General features: G+C 40.9%; 1 protein-coding gene across 1 annotated transcript in view; it reads right to left on the reverse strand.

Moving 5' to 3' along the window:
- LOC125225281 (mitochondrial intermediate peptidase) overlaps positions 1-15,538 on the reverse strand; it is a 43,438-nt gene that overhangs the window by 2,061 nt on the left and 25,839 nt on the right. The window contains 2 exon segments of the mRNA XM_048128908.1: positions 7,391-7,513; positions 13,842-13,955. Of these exon segments, the coding sequence (XP_047984865.1) occupies positions 7,391-7,513; positions 13,842-13,955 (237 nt within the window).

The raw sequence follows: 15,538 nt of genomic DNA on the forward strand, positions 1-15,538 counted from the left end.
TACAAATTTGTAAGTTTTCCGGAAAAGAGTTGTGCGATATGTAAAGTTTTGTGATACAACAAATTGTAGGTTTTTTATACAATTTACATATTTGTAAAAATTTTCCAGTACAAATATGTAATTTGTATATTTTGTGGTACGCACACTTGTTTTATGACAATTTGTGACGTGACAATTGTAGAATTGTAATTGTAAGTTTTGTGGGATAGGCCACGCCCAAACAATGCCCTCTCATGTGGACCGTTTTCGCTAGTCTGATACGATCACCTTTTTCAATTTAGTATGACAAAAAATGTGATTGCGCTGTCCCCTGTAATAGCTATTTGTTATACAAGGGGGCAAAGTTGTATTTTAACGCCGAGTGTGGCATTGAAAAACGAGCAAGTGAAAGGATTCTATAGTTGAACCACGAGCGAAGCGAGTGGTTCGAGAATAGAATCCTGAACTTGCGAGTTTTTTAACACACGTAGCTTTATTTGACGTTCATATGCGCATTGTAATATGCCTACTTGAAAAATAAATATTTCATTTTCATTTTCATTTTCACGAGAAGTAAAATACATTTGCACCCGAGTGTAACACAAAACTTTTCCCCTCACTACAGCGAGGAAACTACAACGCAAAAAATGCGTTTATCACTGCTTCCAGTAGTTCCACAGGTGGTAAATCATCTTTATTACTAGATTCACCTACTTTTATCAATTTTAAAGCAGTTAATTTGACTTTATTCAAGGTCAAATTACTTTACCCACTAGTGGATAAAATGCGTTTTTACCCGCTGGTATTAAAGGACAAAACACGTGTTTCCGAGCTAGTGAGGGGAAAAAGTCTTTGGTTTTAGCCTTTTAACACTTTCGCAACCAAGAACCCGGCTGGTGGGCACTCGTACACTTTCCTTAGATGCTGGACAGGCGGGCGGTTATAAATTACTTATTTTTTTATTTTATTTTATTCGGAAAACCAACAGCTTAAGATCGAAGACTAAGTTAGCAAAAATGTGTATCTGAAAAGCCAAAGGTTTCCACAAATAGTTAATTACGACCGGTTTCTGACGTAGTGCGCCATTTTATGTCTGATAGTGAATGTGTTTCGACAAGAGTAACGAATCGCTATAGTCGGCGAGAATATTTTTACGGTGTTGACTTGACACGCTCCGCGCATGACACGCGATGGTGACAAGCCGCTCTAAATTTGGTGTCCTACAAACGCTTTATATTTCGTGTGTTGCGATGTCTTTTGATGTTACAGCAAGCGATCATGTTTTTAGGGTTCCGTAGTCAATTAGGAACCCTTATAGTTTCGCTATGTCTGTCCGTCCGTCCGTCCGCGGATAATCTCAAGTGACCGTTGACACTAGAAATATGAAATTTGGTACCGATATGTATATCAATCACGCCGACAAAGTGGTAAAATAAAAAGTGGAAATAAATTAATAGTTTAAAAAACACTATAAAACACGCTTTTATAAATGCACGTAAAAGCCAAAAATAAATTATGGATCGTTCAAGTTGTCTCTATTTGTGAGCTGAAGTTTAAAAACTATGTGCTTTTAATTATAATATTTGATTGTAAAAGCGTGGGGCGCTGGAACAGGAAAGACTTTTTGTATAATTTGCTGATAAATCAAATTATGCTATGTTACGGGAAGGAGGTTACACAGATTGACGCGCTAACTGGAGTTGCAGCATGACTAGTAGGTTCTACATTAAACAGTCAAATCAATTAAAAGTCAGTGTTCAAAGTAGGTACCAGTTTGTCGAACTCAGACAAAATATGCGCTAGTAGCGAGGAGAGTCGACAGTAATCAAAGTACAAAAGGGGAAAGTGTCTACAGTGACAGGATGCAGAGTTCTTGTTCGTGGACGAGATATCTTTGGTTCTCTTTGGTAACCCTTAGGCGGCATATGTAAACGTTATGTTCTTATGCAACTTCATTCGCCAGGAAGTTCGGATTAGTATTTGTTTACAAGAAAGTCTTTCCTGTTCCGGCGCCCCACGCTTTTACAATCAAATATTATAATTAAAAGCACATAGTTTTTAAACTTCAGCTCACAAATAGAGACAACTTGAACGATCCATAATTTATTTTTGGCTTTTACGTGCATTTATAAAAGCGTGTTTTATAGTGTTTTTTAAACTATTAATTTATTTTATACTTTTTAGTCATTAATAATGAAATACTTTTAACATTTATACATAAATTTATTTCAAGTAGGCGGATTTTACATGCCATTTGTGGCTTAACGTGTACTTATTGCTAATTGCTACTTAATAATAACTAGCGGCTACCTTCTTATTACGGTATTATCGTAAAAATGTTTATACCTAGTAAGTTATCCGTAAAAGATAGACAATATAGACATGTGCCATCGCGGACTTTTTGAAGACATTAGAGAGACATACTTTCGCCATACATGTATTGTTTTGAAGCTCTCAGCTAGTGGGATTTTGTTTGACTCGATTAGAAAATATTGTCACATTTCAACTAATTCAAACAAAATTTAAGTATTTCTTTTTTGCCGAACCCCCCTTTATTTGCTCTTAAGGGTCACAGGAAAACCATTACCCAACTTATTTTAAATACAACGTTGATCTTTCTTTTATGCGGGGGGCTTCGCTCCCCAAGCCCCCCTTTGTTTGCTCTTAAAGGTCACAAGAAAACGCTAACCCAACTTATTTTAAATACTACGTTAATCTTCCTTTTATGCGGGGGGCTTCGCCCCCCGAGCCCCCCTTTTCGTTACTCTTAAGGGTGACAAGAAAACCCTAACACAACTTATTTTAAATACAACGTTTATCTTTCTTTTATGCGGAAGCCCCCCGAGCACCCCTTTGTTTGCTCTTAAAGGTCACAAGAAAACGCTAACCCAACTTATTCTAAATACTACGTTGATCTTTCTTTCATGCGGGGGGCTTCGCCCTCCGAGCCCCCCTTTTCTTTACTCTTAAGGATCACAAGAAAACCTTAACCCAACTTATTTTAAATACAACGTTGATCTATCTTTTATGCAGGGGCTTCGCCCCCGAGCCCCCCTTTGTTTGCTCTGAAAGGTCACAAGAAAACGCTAACCCAACTTATTTTAAATACTACATTAATTTTTCTTCTATGCGGGGGGCTTCGCCCCCCGAGCCCCCCTTTGTTTGCTCTTAAAGGTCACAAGAAAACGCTAACCCAACTTATCTTAAATACTACGTTGATCTTTCTTTCATGCGGGGGGCTTCGCCCCCGAGCCCCCTTTGTTTGCTCTGAAAGGTCACAAGAAAACGCTAACCCAACTTATTATAAATACTACGTTAATCTTTCTTTTATGCGGGGGGCTTCGCCCCCCGAGCCCCCCTTTGTTTGCACTTAAAGGTCACAAGAAAACGCTAGCCCAACTGATCTTAAATACTACGTTGATCTTTCTTTTATGCGGGGGGCTTCGCCCTCCGAGCCCCCCTTTTCTTTACTCTTAAGGGTCACAGGAAAACCATTACCCAACTTATTTTAAATACAACGTTGATCTTTCTTTTATGCGGGGGCTTCGCCCCCCAAGCCCCCCTTTGTTTGCTCTTAAAGGTCACAAGAAAACGCTAACCCAACTTATTTTAAATACTACGTTAATCTTCCTTTTATGCGGGGGGCTTCGCCCCCGAGCCCCCTTTTCGTTACTCTTAAGGGTGACAAGAAAACCCTAACACAACTTATTTTAAATACAACGTTTATCTTTCTTTTATGCGGAAGCCCCCGAGCACCCCTTTGTTTGCTCTTAAAGGTCACAAGAAAACGCTAACCCAACTTATTCTAAATACTACGTTGATCTTTCTTTCATGCGGGGGGCTTCGCCCTCCGAGCCCCCCTTTTCTTTACTCTTAAGGATCACAAGAAAACCTTAACCCAACTTATTTTAAATACAACGTTGATCTATCTTTTATGCAGCGGGCTTCGCCCCCGAGCCCCCCTTTGTTTGCTCTGAAAGGTCACAAGAAAACGCTAACCCAACTTATTTTAAATACTACGTTAATTTTTCTTCTATGCGGGGGGCTTCGCCCCCCGAGCCCCCCTTTGTTTGCTCTTAAAGGTCACAAGAAAACGCTAACCCAACTTATCTTAAATACTACGTTGATCTTTCTTTCATGCGGGGGGCTTCGCCCCCCGAGCCCCCTTTGTTTGCTCTGAAAGGTCACAAGAAAACGCTAACCCAACTTATTATAAATACTACGTTAATCTTTCTTTTATGCGGGGGCTTCGCCCCCCGAGCCCCCCTTTGTTTGCACTTAAAGGTCACAAGAAAACGCTAGCCCAACTGATCTTAAATACTACGTTGATCTTTCTTTTATGCGGGGGCTTCGCCCCCCGAGCCCCCCTTTGTTTGCTCTTAAAGGTCACAAGAAAACGCTAACCCAACTTGTTCTAAATACTTCGTTGATCTTTCTTTCATTCGAGGGGCTTCGCCCCCCGAGGCCCCCTTTTCTTTACTCTTAAGGATCACAAGAAAACTTAACCCAGCTTATTTTAAATACAACGCTGATTTTTCTTTTATGCGGGGGGCCTCGCGCCCCGAGCCCCCCTTTGTTTACTCTGAAAGGTCACAAGAAAACGCTATCCCAACTTATTTTAAATACTACGTTAATCTTTATTTTATGCGGGGGGCTTCGCCCCCCGAGCCCCCCTTTGTTTGCTCTTAAAGGTCACAAGAAAACGCTAACCCAACTTATCTTAAATACTACGTTGATCTTTCTTTCATGCGGGGGCTTCGCCCCCGAGCCCCCTTTGTTTGCTCTGAAAGGTCACAAGAAAACGCTAACCCAACTTATTTTAAATACTACGTTAATCTTTCTTTTATGCGGGGGCTTTGCCCCCGAGCCCCCCTTTGTTTGCACTTAAAGGTCACAAGAAAACGCTAACCCAACTGATCTTAAATACTACGTTGATCTTTCTTTCATGCGGGGGCTTCGCCCCCGAGCCCCCTTTGTTTGCTCTTAAAGGTCACAAGAAAACGCTAACCCAACTTATCTTAAATACTACGTTGATCTTTCTTTCATGCGGGGGCTTCGCCCCCGAGCCCCCTTTGTTTGCTCTGAAAGGTCACAAGAAAACGCTAACCCAAGTTATTTTAAATACTACGTTAATCTTTCTTTTATGCGGGGGCTTCGCCCCCGAGCCCCCTTTGTTTGCACTTAAAGGTCACAAGAAAACGCTAACCCAACTGATCTTAAATACTACGTTGATCTTTCTTTCATGCGGGGGCTTCGCCCCCGAGCCCCCTTTGTTTGCTCTTAAAGGTCACAAGAAAACGCTAACCCAACTTATTCTAAATACTTCGTTGATCTTTCTTTCATTCGAGGGGCTTCGCCCCCGAGGCCCCCTTTTCTTTACTCTTAAGGATCACAAGAAAACTTAACCCAACTTATTTTAAATACAACGTTGATCTTTCTTTTATGCGGGGGCGTCGCCCCCGAGCCCCCTTTGTTTGCTCTTAAAGGTCACAAGAAAACGCTAACCCAACTTATCTTAAATACTACGTTGATCTTTCTTTCATGCGGTGGGCTTCGCCCCCCGAGCCCTCCTTTGTTTGCTCTGAAAGGTCACAAGAAAACGCGATCCCAACTTATTTTAAATACTAGGTTAATCTTTCTTTTATGCGGGGGGCTTCGCCCCCCGAGCCCCCCTTTGTTTGCTCTTAAAGGTCACAAGTAAACGCTAACCCAACTTATCTTAAATACTACGTTGATCTTTCTTTCATGCGGGGGCTTCGCCCCCGAGCCCCCTTTGTTCGCTCTGAAAGGTCACAAGAAAACGCAATCCCAACTTATTTTAAATACTACGTTAATCTTTTTTTTTTATGCGGGGGCTTCGCCCCGAGCCCCCTTTGTTTGCTCTTAAAGATCACAAGAAAACGCTAACCCAACTTATCTTAAATACTACGTTGGTCTTTCTTTCATGCGGGGGCTTCGCCCCCGAGCCCCCCCTGGTTTGCTCTGAAAGGTCACAAGAAAACGCTAACCCAACTTTTTTAAATACTACGTTGATCCTCTCTTTCATGCTTCCCCCTCGAGCCCCCCCCTTTTTCTGTTCTTATCTTCCGGCACCATCATCAGGCCTTGAAACCTAATCGTAGTCATAGTTCATTACAAGACTTTTCTAAGAAGCCCAAAAACAGCTATGATACGATGTTCCATCATGTAGTCCCAGTTCATATCTTCCGGCTCCATCATCAGACCTTGAAACCTGATCGTAGTCAAAGTTCATTACAAGACTTTTCTAAGAAGCCCAAAAACAGCTATGATACAATGTTCCATCATGTAGTTCCAGTTCATATCTTCCGGCTCCATCATCAGACCTTGAAACCTAATCGTAGTCAAAGTTCATTACAAGACTTTTCTAAGAAGCCCAAAAACAGCTATGACACGATGTTCCATCATGTAGTTCCAGCTCATATCTTCCGGCTCCATCATCCGACCTTGAAACCTAATTGTAGTCAAAGTTCATTACAAGACTTTCCTAAGAAGCCCAAAAACAGCTATGATACGATGTTCCATCATGTAGTTCCAGTTCATATCTTCCGGCTCCATCATCAGACCTTGAAACCTAATCGTAGTCAAAGTTCATTACAAGACTTTTCTAAGAAACCCAAAAACAGCTATGATACGATGTTCCATCATGTAGTTCCAGTTCATATCTTTCGGCTTCATCATCAGACCTTGAAACCTAATTGTAGTCAAAGTTCATTACAAGACTTTTCTAAGAAACCCAAAAACGGCTATGATACGATGTTCCATCATGTAGTTCCAGTTCATATCTTCCGACTCCATCATCAGATCAGCTCAACAGTACCATATTATTGTATTGTCATCGGAACTACATATAGCTGCCAATTTTCATTACGCTACGATCCTTGGAAGATGGTTAAATTAGCCTCCGCAGATTCCATTACATAGTTAGTTACATACACGACGACCTAATAAAAGCGTGTTAAAAAATGTTTTGTTAGGGTACCCCCCCTACATGTAAAGTGGGGATTGATTGAAATCGTTTTTTGATAATATTAATATTTTCGTAATTAATCGCTCCTAAATAAAAAAAAAGTGTGTCCCCCACCCCCTCTAACTTTTGAGCCATATGTATTAAAAATATGAAAAAAATCACAAAAGTAGAACTTTATAAAAACTTTCTAGGAAAATTGTTTTGAACTTGATAGGTTCAGTAGTTTTTGAGAAAAATACGGAAAACTACGGAACCCTACACTGAGCGTGGCCCGACACGCTCTTGGCCGGTTTTTTGTTTTGCATAATTCTATCTTAGAAAAATCTCCTCTTATACCAGCCAACTTGCAGAAAATTCACTTTTGTACGGGACAACGGTAGTCGTCCTATATTTCGTGGGATTCTCCATTTGCGTAATGCTTACCGTGTCCGGCACGTAGGGCAGCCCGTAGTATTGTTTCTGTACTTCTTGTAGCACGGCGGTCGTGCGGCCGCCGTGCGACGCGCCTGCGCCGTGGTACCGTTGGTCCAGTGCCGAGTAGAACACCTGTACAAGTACAGTACAATTTAACGCGTGATCATAGTACAAGGTAGGTGTCTCTTAGACGCATAATCCAGCTATGGATATTTTATAGCTCCATACGCGTAAGGCATGAGTGCATATTGAAATATGAGCACATATTGGGCGTGCATGTCAAACAATTGAAGTGTCCTTAGTCGACGCTGCATATATAACGTACGCATGCTCTCCCGTCCCACCGAACGATCCGCTCCGGTCGTCCACTTAGGCCTTACGGCTCAGCCACGACATTGGTCTAAGCGCGATAGCGGTGAGCGGCAGCCATACGTGCGAATGAAAAGTCCCATCACTGTGTCTCGCTTCAATGTACGACCGCCGCTCACCGCTGTCGCGCTTAGATTAATGTCGTGGCTGAGCCGTTAGAGTTCGTTTAGACGTGTAAGTTATTGCTGCAAGTTTTGAGACAGAAGTATATGCAAGAAAGAGATATTTGCCACTCACTCTTACATATAGTTGCGTCTCAAAACTTGCAGCAATAACTTGCTGTTTTAAACTCAGCCTTACACAAAGTATTTGCCACAAACACCAACAAACACAAAAATGGGCCCGAACAGGTGTTGGAGGCGCAGACTCGCGGAGCCGCTGTAGCTCTAACAAGGCTTTTTTAGGGTTCCGTAGTCAACTAGGAACCCTTATAGCTTCGCCATGTCTGTCTGTCTGTCCGTCCGTCCGTCCGTCCGTCCGCGGATAATCTCAGTAACCGTTAGTACTAGAAAGCTGAAAGTTGGTACCAATATGTATATCAATCACGCCAACAAAGTGCAAAAATAAAAAATGGAAAAAAATGTTTTATTAGGGTACCCCCCTACATGTACCTAAAGTGGGGGCTGATATTTTTTTTCATTGTAACCCCAACGTGTGATATATTGTTGGATAGGTATTTAAAAATGAATAAGGGTTTACTAAGATTGTTTTTTGATAATATTAATATTTTCGGAAATAATCGCTCCTAAAGGAAAAAAAAGTGCGTCCCCCCCCTCTAACTTTGAACCATATGTTTAAAAAATATGAAAAAAATCACTAAAGTCGAACTTTATAAAGACTTTCTAGGAAAATTGTTTTGAACTTGATAGGTTTAGTAGTTTTTGAGAAAACTACGGAACCCTACACTGAGCGTGGCCCGACACGCTCTTGACCGGTTTTTTAAAGGGTTCAATCTGTTGCCAGTGTGGTGAAGGGTTAAGATTTTCGCCACCTCCTTTCCTCCTTAATATTAATTTAATTCAATCAATCAATCAATTATGTTTTCGTGATAACTACAAAAAATACAAGTACAGAAACAGCAAATAATAGAAAAGAAAATAAAACATATAAGTTACCACGGAATGGTCCCGACTCAGCATAAATGCTAACCCGAGGGCCCGCGCTGGTCTTCCGTCGGGACCATTTTGTTGGTCACGAACGCAGCTGTAAAACGCGGATGTATGACGTAGCTCAATATATAAAAAGTGTGAATAATTGTGGTATGGGCTGGCAACCCGTCACTTTAAGGCTGCTTTAAAAAAAAATGTCAAAAGAATGTAAAATTAATAGTTTTAGTCGGTGAAATACTACACTTTCCGTTATCCAATAGATTTATTTAATTCAAGTTCCAGTTAGAGCATCTTATTGTCTTGATTTTTATAAGACTGGATTTTTGAAAACTAACTCACTAAATTAATTATGAATTTTTCTCTAATGCACGTTTAGAAAAACGCACGTATAGAGCTGAATCAGTCGATCTTATTTGTAAAATTTGGACAATTTTGAATATTAAAACGGGTAAATTTATAATTCGTATATCCTGTACCACAATCATTTCAGACTAGATTTTTATTTTAAGTTTTTGAAAAAGATTAAACTAGCCTAAGGCGAATTCAATTTTTTTCAGAAATTACCTAAAATTAAGTGACAATTTCTTTGAAAATCTACATCACATCGAAGTAAGTTTTGTACTAAATTAATCTGCAACGTTTACTTAAATTGCTGTTATGCCTTAGTGATTATAAATTGCTATTATTGATTTTTGCCAATTTTTTGAAAACGAGCCTTCACCGGTTGTTGTTTGTAATAAGGTTGATTTTCGTATGTAGGGGTTTTTAGAAGATATAAGACGTGTGAACTGTTTGAAGATTTATTTGCGACTGGATTATGACACATACATGCATACATTGACAGGCGCACTCACACATACTTAAAACTCATCCAACATACCGCCCACCAAAAGGGCATCGCCCTTTTTTAACATTACATAGGTATAGATACAACTCATCTACAAAATTGTACATAGTATTTAACTATAACAAATTGTACGATTACCTACAATTACAGAAATGCATGCAATTGCATTGACAAAGACAAACTATAACACTATGTATAGTAACGAAAAGCAAGTATGAGAGAGTATTAGGTACACAAATAGGTAGGTAGGTATAGGCATGTAAGGTAAAGTTGAGTTACTAAAAGTTATACAATTACATAAGTACTTTAGTTACATAGACGCATTAAAAGAAAATTGAAATTTAGTTGCATGCAAAATTAATTTAAATTGGAGTATTAAGAAATTTAAGATTCAAGTGCATAATCTTAATAAAACATATAAAATATCCATTTAAGATTCTGTATCAACGGACATAAGACACAATTTAGTAATTGTTCTTTCTTTTTATAACCGCCACTTTTAATTTAACACTGTTTACACTGGTTATGTTATCCGCGCCCTCGGCCCTTGGACATCAAAATATGAAACGGTCCGGCAATGTCAACACCGCTGTTCAGAAATGGTTTAGCCAGTGTTACTCCTTGTTTAGGCAAATCTCTCATCAGCTGATCGCTAGTAGTGGCGTTATGTCTTGCACATTTAAGACATTTTCTGAGGTAAGTTATGAGTAAACTTTTCACTCTTAATACCAGTAGGTACTTCGACATTATATAAGTCAGTGTCAGCTGATATCGCCCATGTAAGGTTCTTCGGTGAGCACCGTGCATGATGAAGTAAGTAAAGTGACATTTGCCTAAAATAATACGATGCTTTCGTTCTTCATCTAACTCGGAGTGGCACAATCCACCGCCCACCCTGAGGATCTCGTTTGCGTCAAGGTAAGGGTTTAAAGTTCCTAACTTGTTCTTAGTGCTCACTCTTTTTCTTGCCTTTTCTGTGTTTGTGTTTTTCTCTTTCAGGTACGTCAAGAATCTTCTGGTGTATACTATGGACTTCCGCAAGTCAGGTAAAGTATCATGTTCATCAAACTTCTCAGGTAAGGCTTCTATATTTTCATATATATTTAGATTAACTTGCATTGTAACCTCTCTCATTTCCAGGACTGTCTCTTCTATTGTTCGATGTTCTAACTGTGTATTCTTATGTTTCAGCCACTGCGGCCCTTGACAACAGAAGGAGCAGCTCTTCAGTTCACTTAGCGGTATCCCTCTGGATACAATATCAGGAAGGTTCTCCGTAGTGCCCGCGTGATACCATTGGTTTGAGGTTATTCCTTGTATAGCTATAACTCTATTTCGTTTGAATGGTTGCCATCTTGCAGGATCTTCATACAGCCAGGACAACACAAGTATAGCGTCCATCCACGCGTGCATCTTACTGGTAGGTAAGCAGGTTGCTTCGCTTATTTGTTCCAGCCATTTCATGACAAGGTTTCGCATGTCGTCCTGTAGATGTGGGCCAAATAAGAGCCCGTTGTTCAAGGATACAACATTAGAGCCCTTAGAAGCATTGAAAGCGTTTCTCGTTTTTCTAGTTTCCTTTTCTTCTTTTATTACCTCGTGAAATGGTAAGTATACTGCCTCTTTGTTAACTTTTTCTTCTTCTTCAATGTAGTTTAGTTTCGGATATTCTTCTATAGCCTTAACATTTGCATTTTTTAGATTAGCATCTCTTTTGAATCTTCTTTCATGTTGTTTCAGTCTCAGCCTAGCGATGTCTCTTGTTTGTCTCTTTGGAGATAGTAGTTCTTCATTTTTGAATAGTGACGAGCCTATGTGTCTTCCTTCTTCGTCTCTTGTATGCGTCTCCTTGTAAATCGTTTCATCCTTTTCTTCTTCGCTTGTGAGACTCTTCTTTGTATCTGTAGTATCTATCTCCCAAAATGCCTTTACCATGTCATCCACGTTGACGTGATGATGCATCACAACTATGTTTTCTTGTAAAGTGTCTGCTGTATCTTCTACATCTCCGAATATTATCCAACCTAGGCTTGTTTCTTGGGCGCATGGAGTGCCAGGTGGACCCTTTTTGACTCTTCCTTCTAGTATTTGTGCATACACTTTTACACCAAGTAACATGTCTACTCGCCCTGGCTGATGGAACTTAGGATCAGCCAGAGTGAGCCCTTGTAAGTGTGACCAGACTTGTGGGTCATACTTAATCTTCCTTGATGGTAGTTGTGATGTTAGCTTCGAGGGCATTATATAAGCTTTGACATCTAGCTGAAAACTGTCATCTTGATTTGACAATACTTGTACATGTGTTACGCTGTTGATCTTCACTTGGAGGTCGCCGACCCCAGTGACAATTCCTTTGACAGGTGACCTCTTGACTCGCAGCGCTTGTGCTACGCGTTCGCTTAAAAAGCTTGATTCAGACCCCGGATCGATTAAGCAGCGAAGTGGAGTCACGTGACCTTCATCATCCTTTATTGATATCATTGCCGTCGCTAGCAGGCCTTTAGATTTATTGCAGGTAAAGTTACATGAAATTTCTACCTCTTCCACTTCTTCATTATTCTGCGGGTCTTCTTCTTCGTGTGTCAGGTGACTGTGGTGAGCTTGGGTTTTGACTGACTCCGTATTCTGCGCTTGGTGTATCATGGTGTGATGTCTCTTTTTGCATATACGACATGTGAAGGAAAGACGACATCGTGATGCAGAATGTCCTGGTAGGAGACAGTTGAAACATAAGTTTGTTTTCTTCACATAGTCTATTCTCTCCACAGGTGACATTTTTGTAAAATCTTCACAGTGACATAAGGTGTGTTCACCCCTACATAAAACACAGCTTTTCGTTGACGTTGACACGTGGTAAGACTTTTCCTTAATTGATTTAGTTTCTTTAGGTATGGTAGCAGTGACAGGGTTAACCAGTTCTAACGTGCGAAACTTCGACTCGAGGTACTTTTTTAAATCATTCCATTTGGGTAACTGGTCAGCATTTAAATTGTAGGCGTGCTCCTCCCAATCCTTGTGTGTTTCGTTGTCGAGCCTGTTCACTACTAGGTATATTATGAACGGATCCCACTCATTCACCTTAACTTGTAGATTTTGTAAATCATTCAAACATTGCGTCGTAGTGTCCAATACATTTTTGATTTGACTAGATGTTTGAGTGGTACTCTTCTTCTGATTAAACAATCTCTTTAATAGGGAGTTCACAATTAACCTTTTATTACCATACCTTTGTTTTAAAGTCTCCCATGCTAACTCATAATTTTGTTCCGTAATTGTAACATGCTTCAATAAGGCAGCGGCCTCACCAGCGATGCTTGACTTTAAATAGTGCAATTTCTGAACCTTACTGAGACTCGTGTTGTTATGTACTAACGATGTAAACAAATCATGGAACGTCGGCCACTCTTCATAGTTATTAGAAAACACCGGTAAAACAATAGCAGGTAACTTGACGTGGTGCTGCACAGCTTCGAACATCGAGACATCCAGCGAACTTGTTCCTTGCACATGTGTGGGAGCGGCAGCAGCGAGCGCGTCCTTGATATCGCCTTGTAAACATAGGTATAACTCCTCCACGATATAATATTCTTCCTTAAGAAAGTACTGCATCTCGCCGCGCTCTTGTATCGTAGTATTCTGTACCAGCTGTGTATGCGTCGATGTAAATGTTTTCCAATAAGTTTCGATACACTGTAGACGCGATTCTAAGTAGCCTTTAGTTAAACGTTGTTTGGGACATTTCTTCAAATTAGATTCAGTTTTCCTTAATAATTTCGCTGTTTCTTCCAAAACACGAATTAACTGTTCGTTAGTACACATATTGCAGTATTTACTTGTCCATTCACGTAAACAACACGATTTGCACTTATAACATAACTTATTTATCTTCACTTTATTCACTCACACATACTTAAAACTCATCCAACACCGGTACAATAATTACCACTTTTGGACATTTTCTCATATTTTGTTAGACCAAGTAGAAAAAGTCCTATAATGTGATATATATTTATAAACTGCTCGCAAAGCCCTTTAATTTGATACCACGCACGGTATGATCGAGCGTTTGATTGCGATTTCACTATTTTTAACACCAAAGCCCTCTTAAGTAAGTAAGTAAATAATGTTGGATCACCTGTAGCTGCATCTCCTGGGCCCCGAAGAGGTGTTTGGAGGCGCAGAGCCGCTGCAGCATGTGTTCCGGCATCGCTTCCCGGGTTTGGAAGTGGCGCGCGAAACGCCGGACCACCTGAAATTATATGGCCATATTATGTTTAGGTTTAAAGATCTTTATTTCTCAGAAGAATTACAATTCACTTGTGTGAGTACTGAGTAACATATCATTTAAAACAAAATGCTTATTAACTAAGTGAGCGCGTAAACAAAACATTCACATTTTGTACATTTATACACAACGCAGGTAGAATCAAACATTACCACTTGGACTATGCTCGTTGCGCGAGCGTACCTGGTCTCTTATGTAATAATTTATTAGAGTGCAAGGTCAACCAAATCTTGGCATTGGCACTAAAAAACGCGTCAAATTTGAAAAATGTAGGGCTCATCGGCCAATTGTCTTTATGAAACACGTGTCTTCCTTAACTTTGACGTTGGCGGAGTCATTGCCAAGCACTGCGGACACGGGTACCTGCGGGTCACTGGCGAAGTACTCCATGAGCACGCTGGGCAGCTCGGCCAGGTCGGTGGCGCGTGTAGCACGGGTGACACGCGTGTAGCGGACACGGGTACCTGCGGGTCACTGGCGAAGTACTCCATGAGCACGCTGGGCAGCTCGGCCAGGTCGGTGGCGCGTGTAGCACGGGTGACACGCGTGTAGCGGACACGGGTACCTGCGGGTCACTGGCGAAGTACTCCATGAGCACGCTGGGCAGCTCGGCCAGGTCGGTGGCGCGTGTAGCACGGGTGACACGCGTGTAGCGGACACGGGTACCTGCGGGTCACTGGCGAAGTACTCCATGAGCACGCTGGGCAGCTCGGCCAGGTCGGCGGCGCGTGTAGCACGGGTGACACGCGTGTAGCGGACACGGGTACCTGCGGGTCACTGGCGAAGTACTCCATGAGCACGCTGGGCAGCTCGGCCAGGTCGGTGGGGCGTGTAGCACGGGTGACACGCGTGTAGCGGACACGGGTACCTGCGGGTCACTGGCGAAGTACTCCATGAGCACGCTGGGCAGCTCGGCCAGGTCGGTGGGGCGTGTAGCACGGGTGACACGCGTGTAGCGGACACGGGTACCTGCGGGTCACTGGCGAAGTACTCCATGAGCACACTGGGCAGCTCGGCCAGGTCGGTGGGGCGTGTAGCACGGGCAGGGTTGGGCAAAATACTGGCCAATAGTATTTCAAATACAAAATACAAATTACATTTGGAAATGTATTTCAAATATAAAATACTAAATACTTTGGTGACGGGTATTTCAAATACAAAATACAAAATATAGTGATTAAAAAAATGTATTTCAAATACAAAATATAGCGTTTCTAAAAATGTATTTAAAATACAAAATACTTTAACCACACCATCTGGTAAAGGTTTACGGATGAGAAAGTTGTACGATTTTGCAGTTCAAAAGTATAATAATTTCATATAAATTTTAACTTGATATCCAGGATATCATATCCTAAGTTAGATGGTATTAATATTATGATTTGATATCATGTTTAATAAAAAATATTTCATTTATAGGTAAATTCTACCAGCAAGCAGCAGCAATTTTAACTTGATGTCTTAAATTTGTATGAATTAAATTGCAATTTTGCTATCTGTTTTCGAAGAATAAAGAGAGTCTTCAACAGTTGGTGTGGTGAAAAAAA

This window comes from Leguminivora glycinivorella, chromosome 4, assembly GCF_023078275.1.
Source record: "Leguminivora glycinivorella isolate SPB_JAAS2020 chromosome 4, LegGlyc_1.1, whole genome shotgun sequence".
NCBI classification, from domain to species: domain Eukaryota; kingdom Metazoa; phylum Arthropoda; class Insecta; order Lepidoptera; family Tortricidae; genus Leguminivora; species Leguminivora glycinivorella.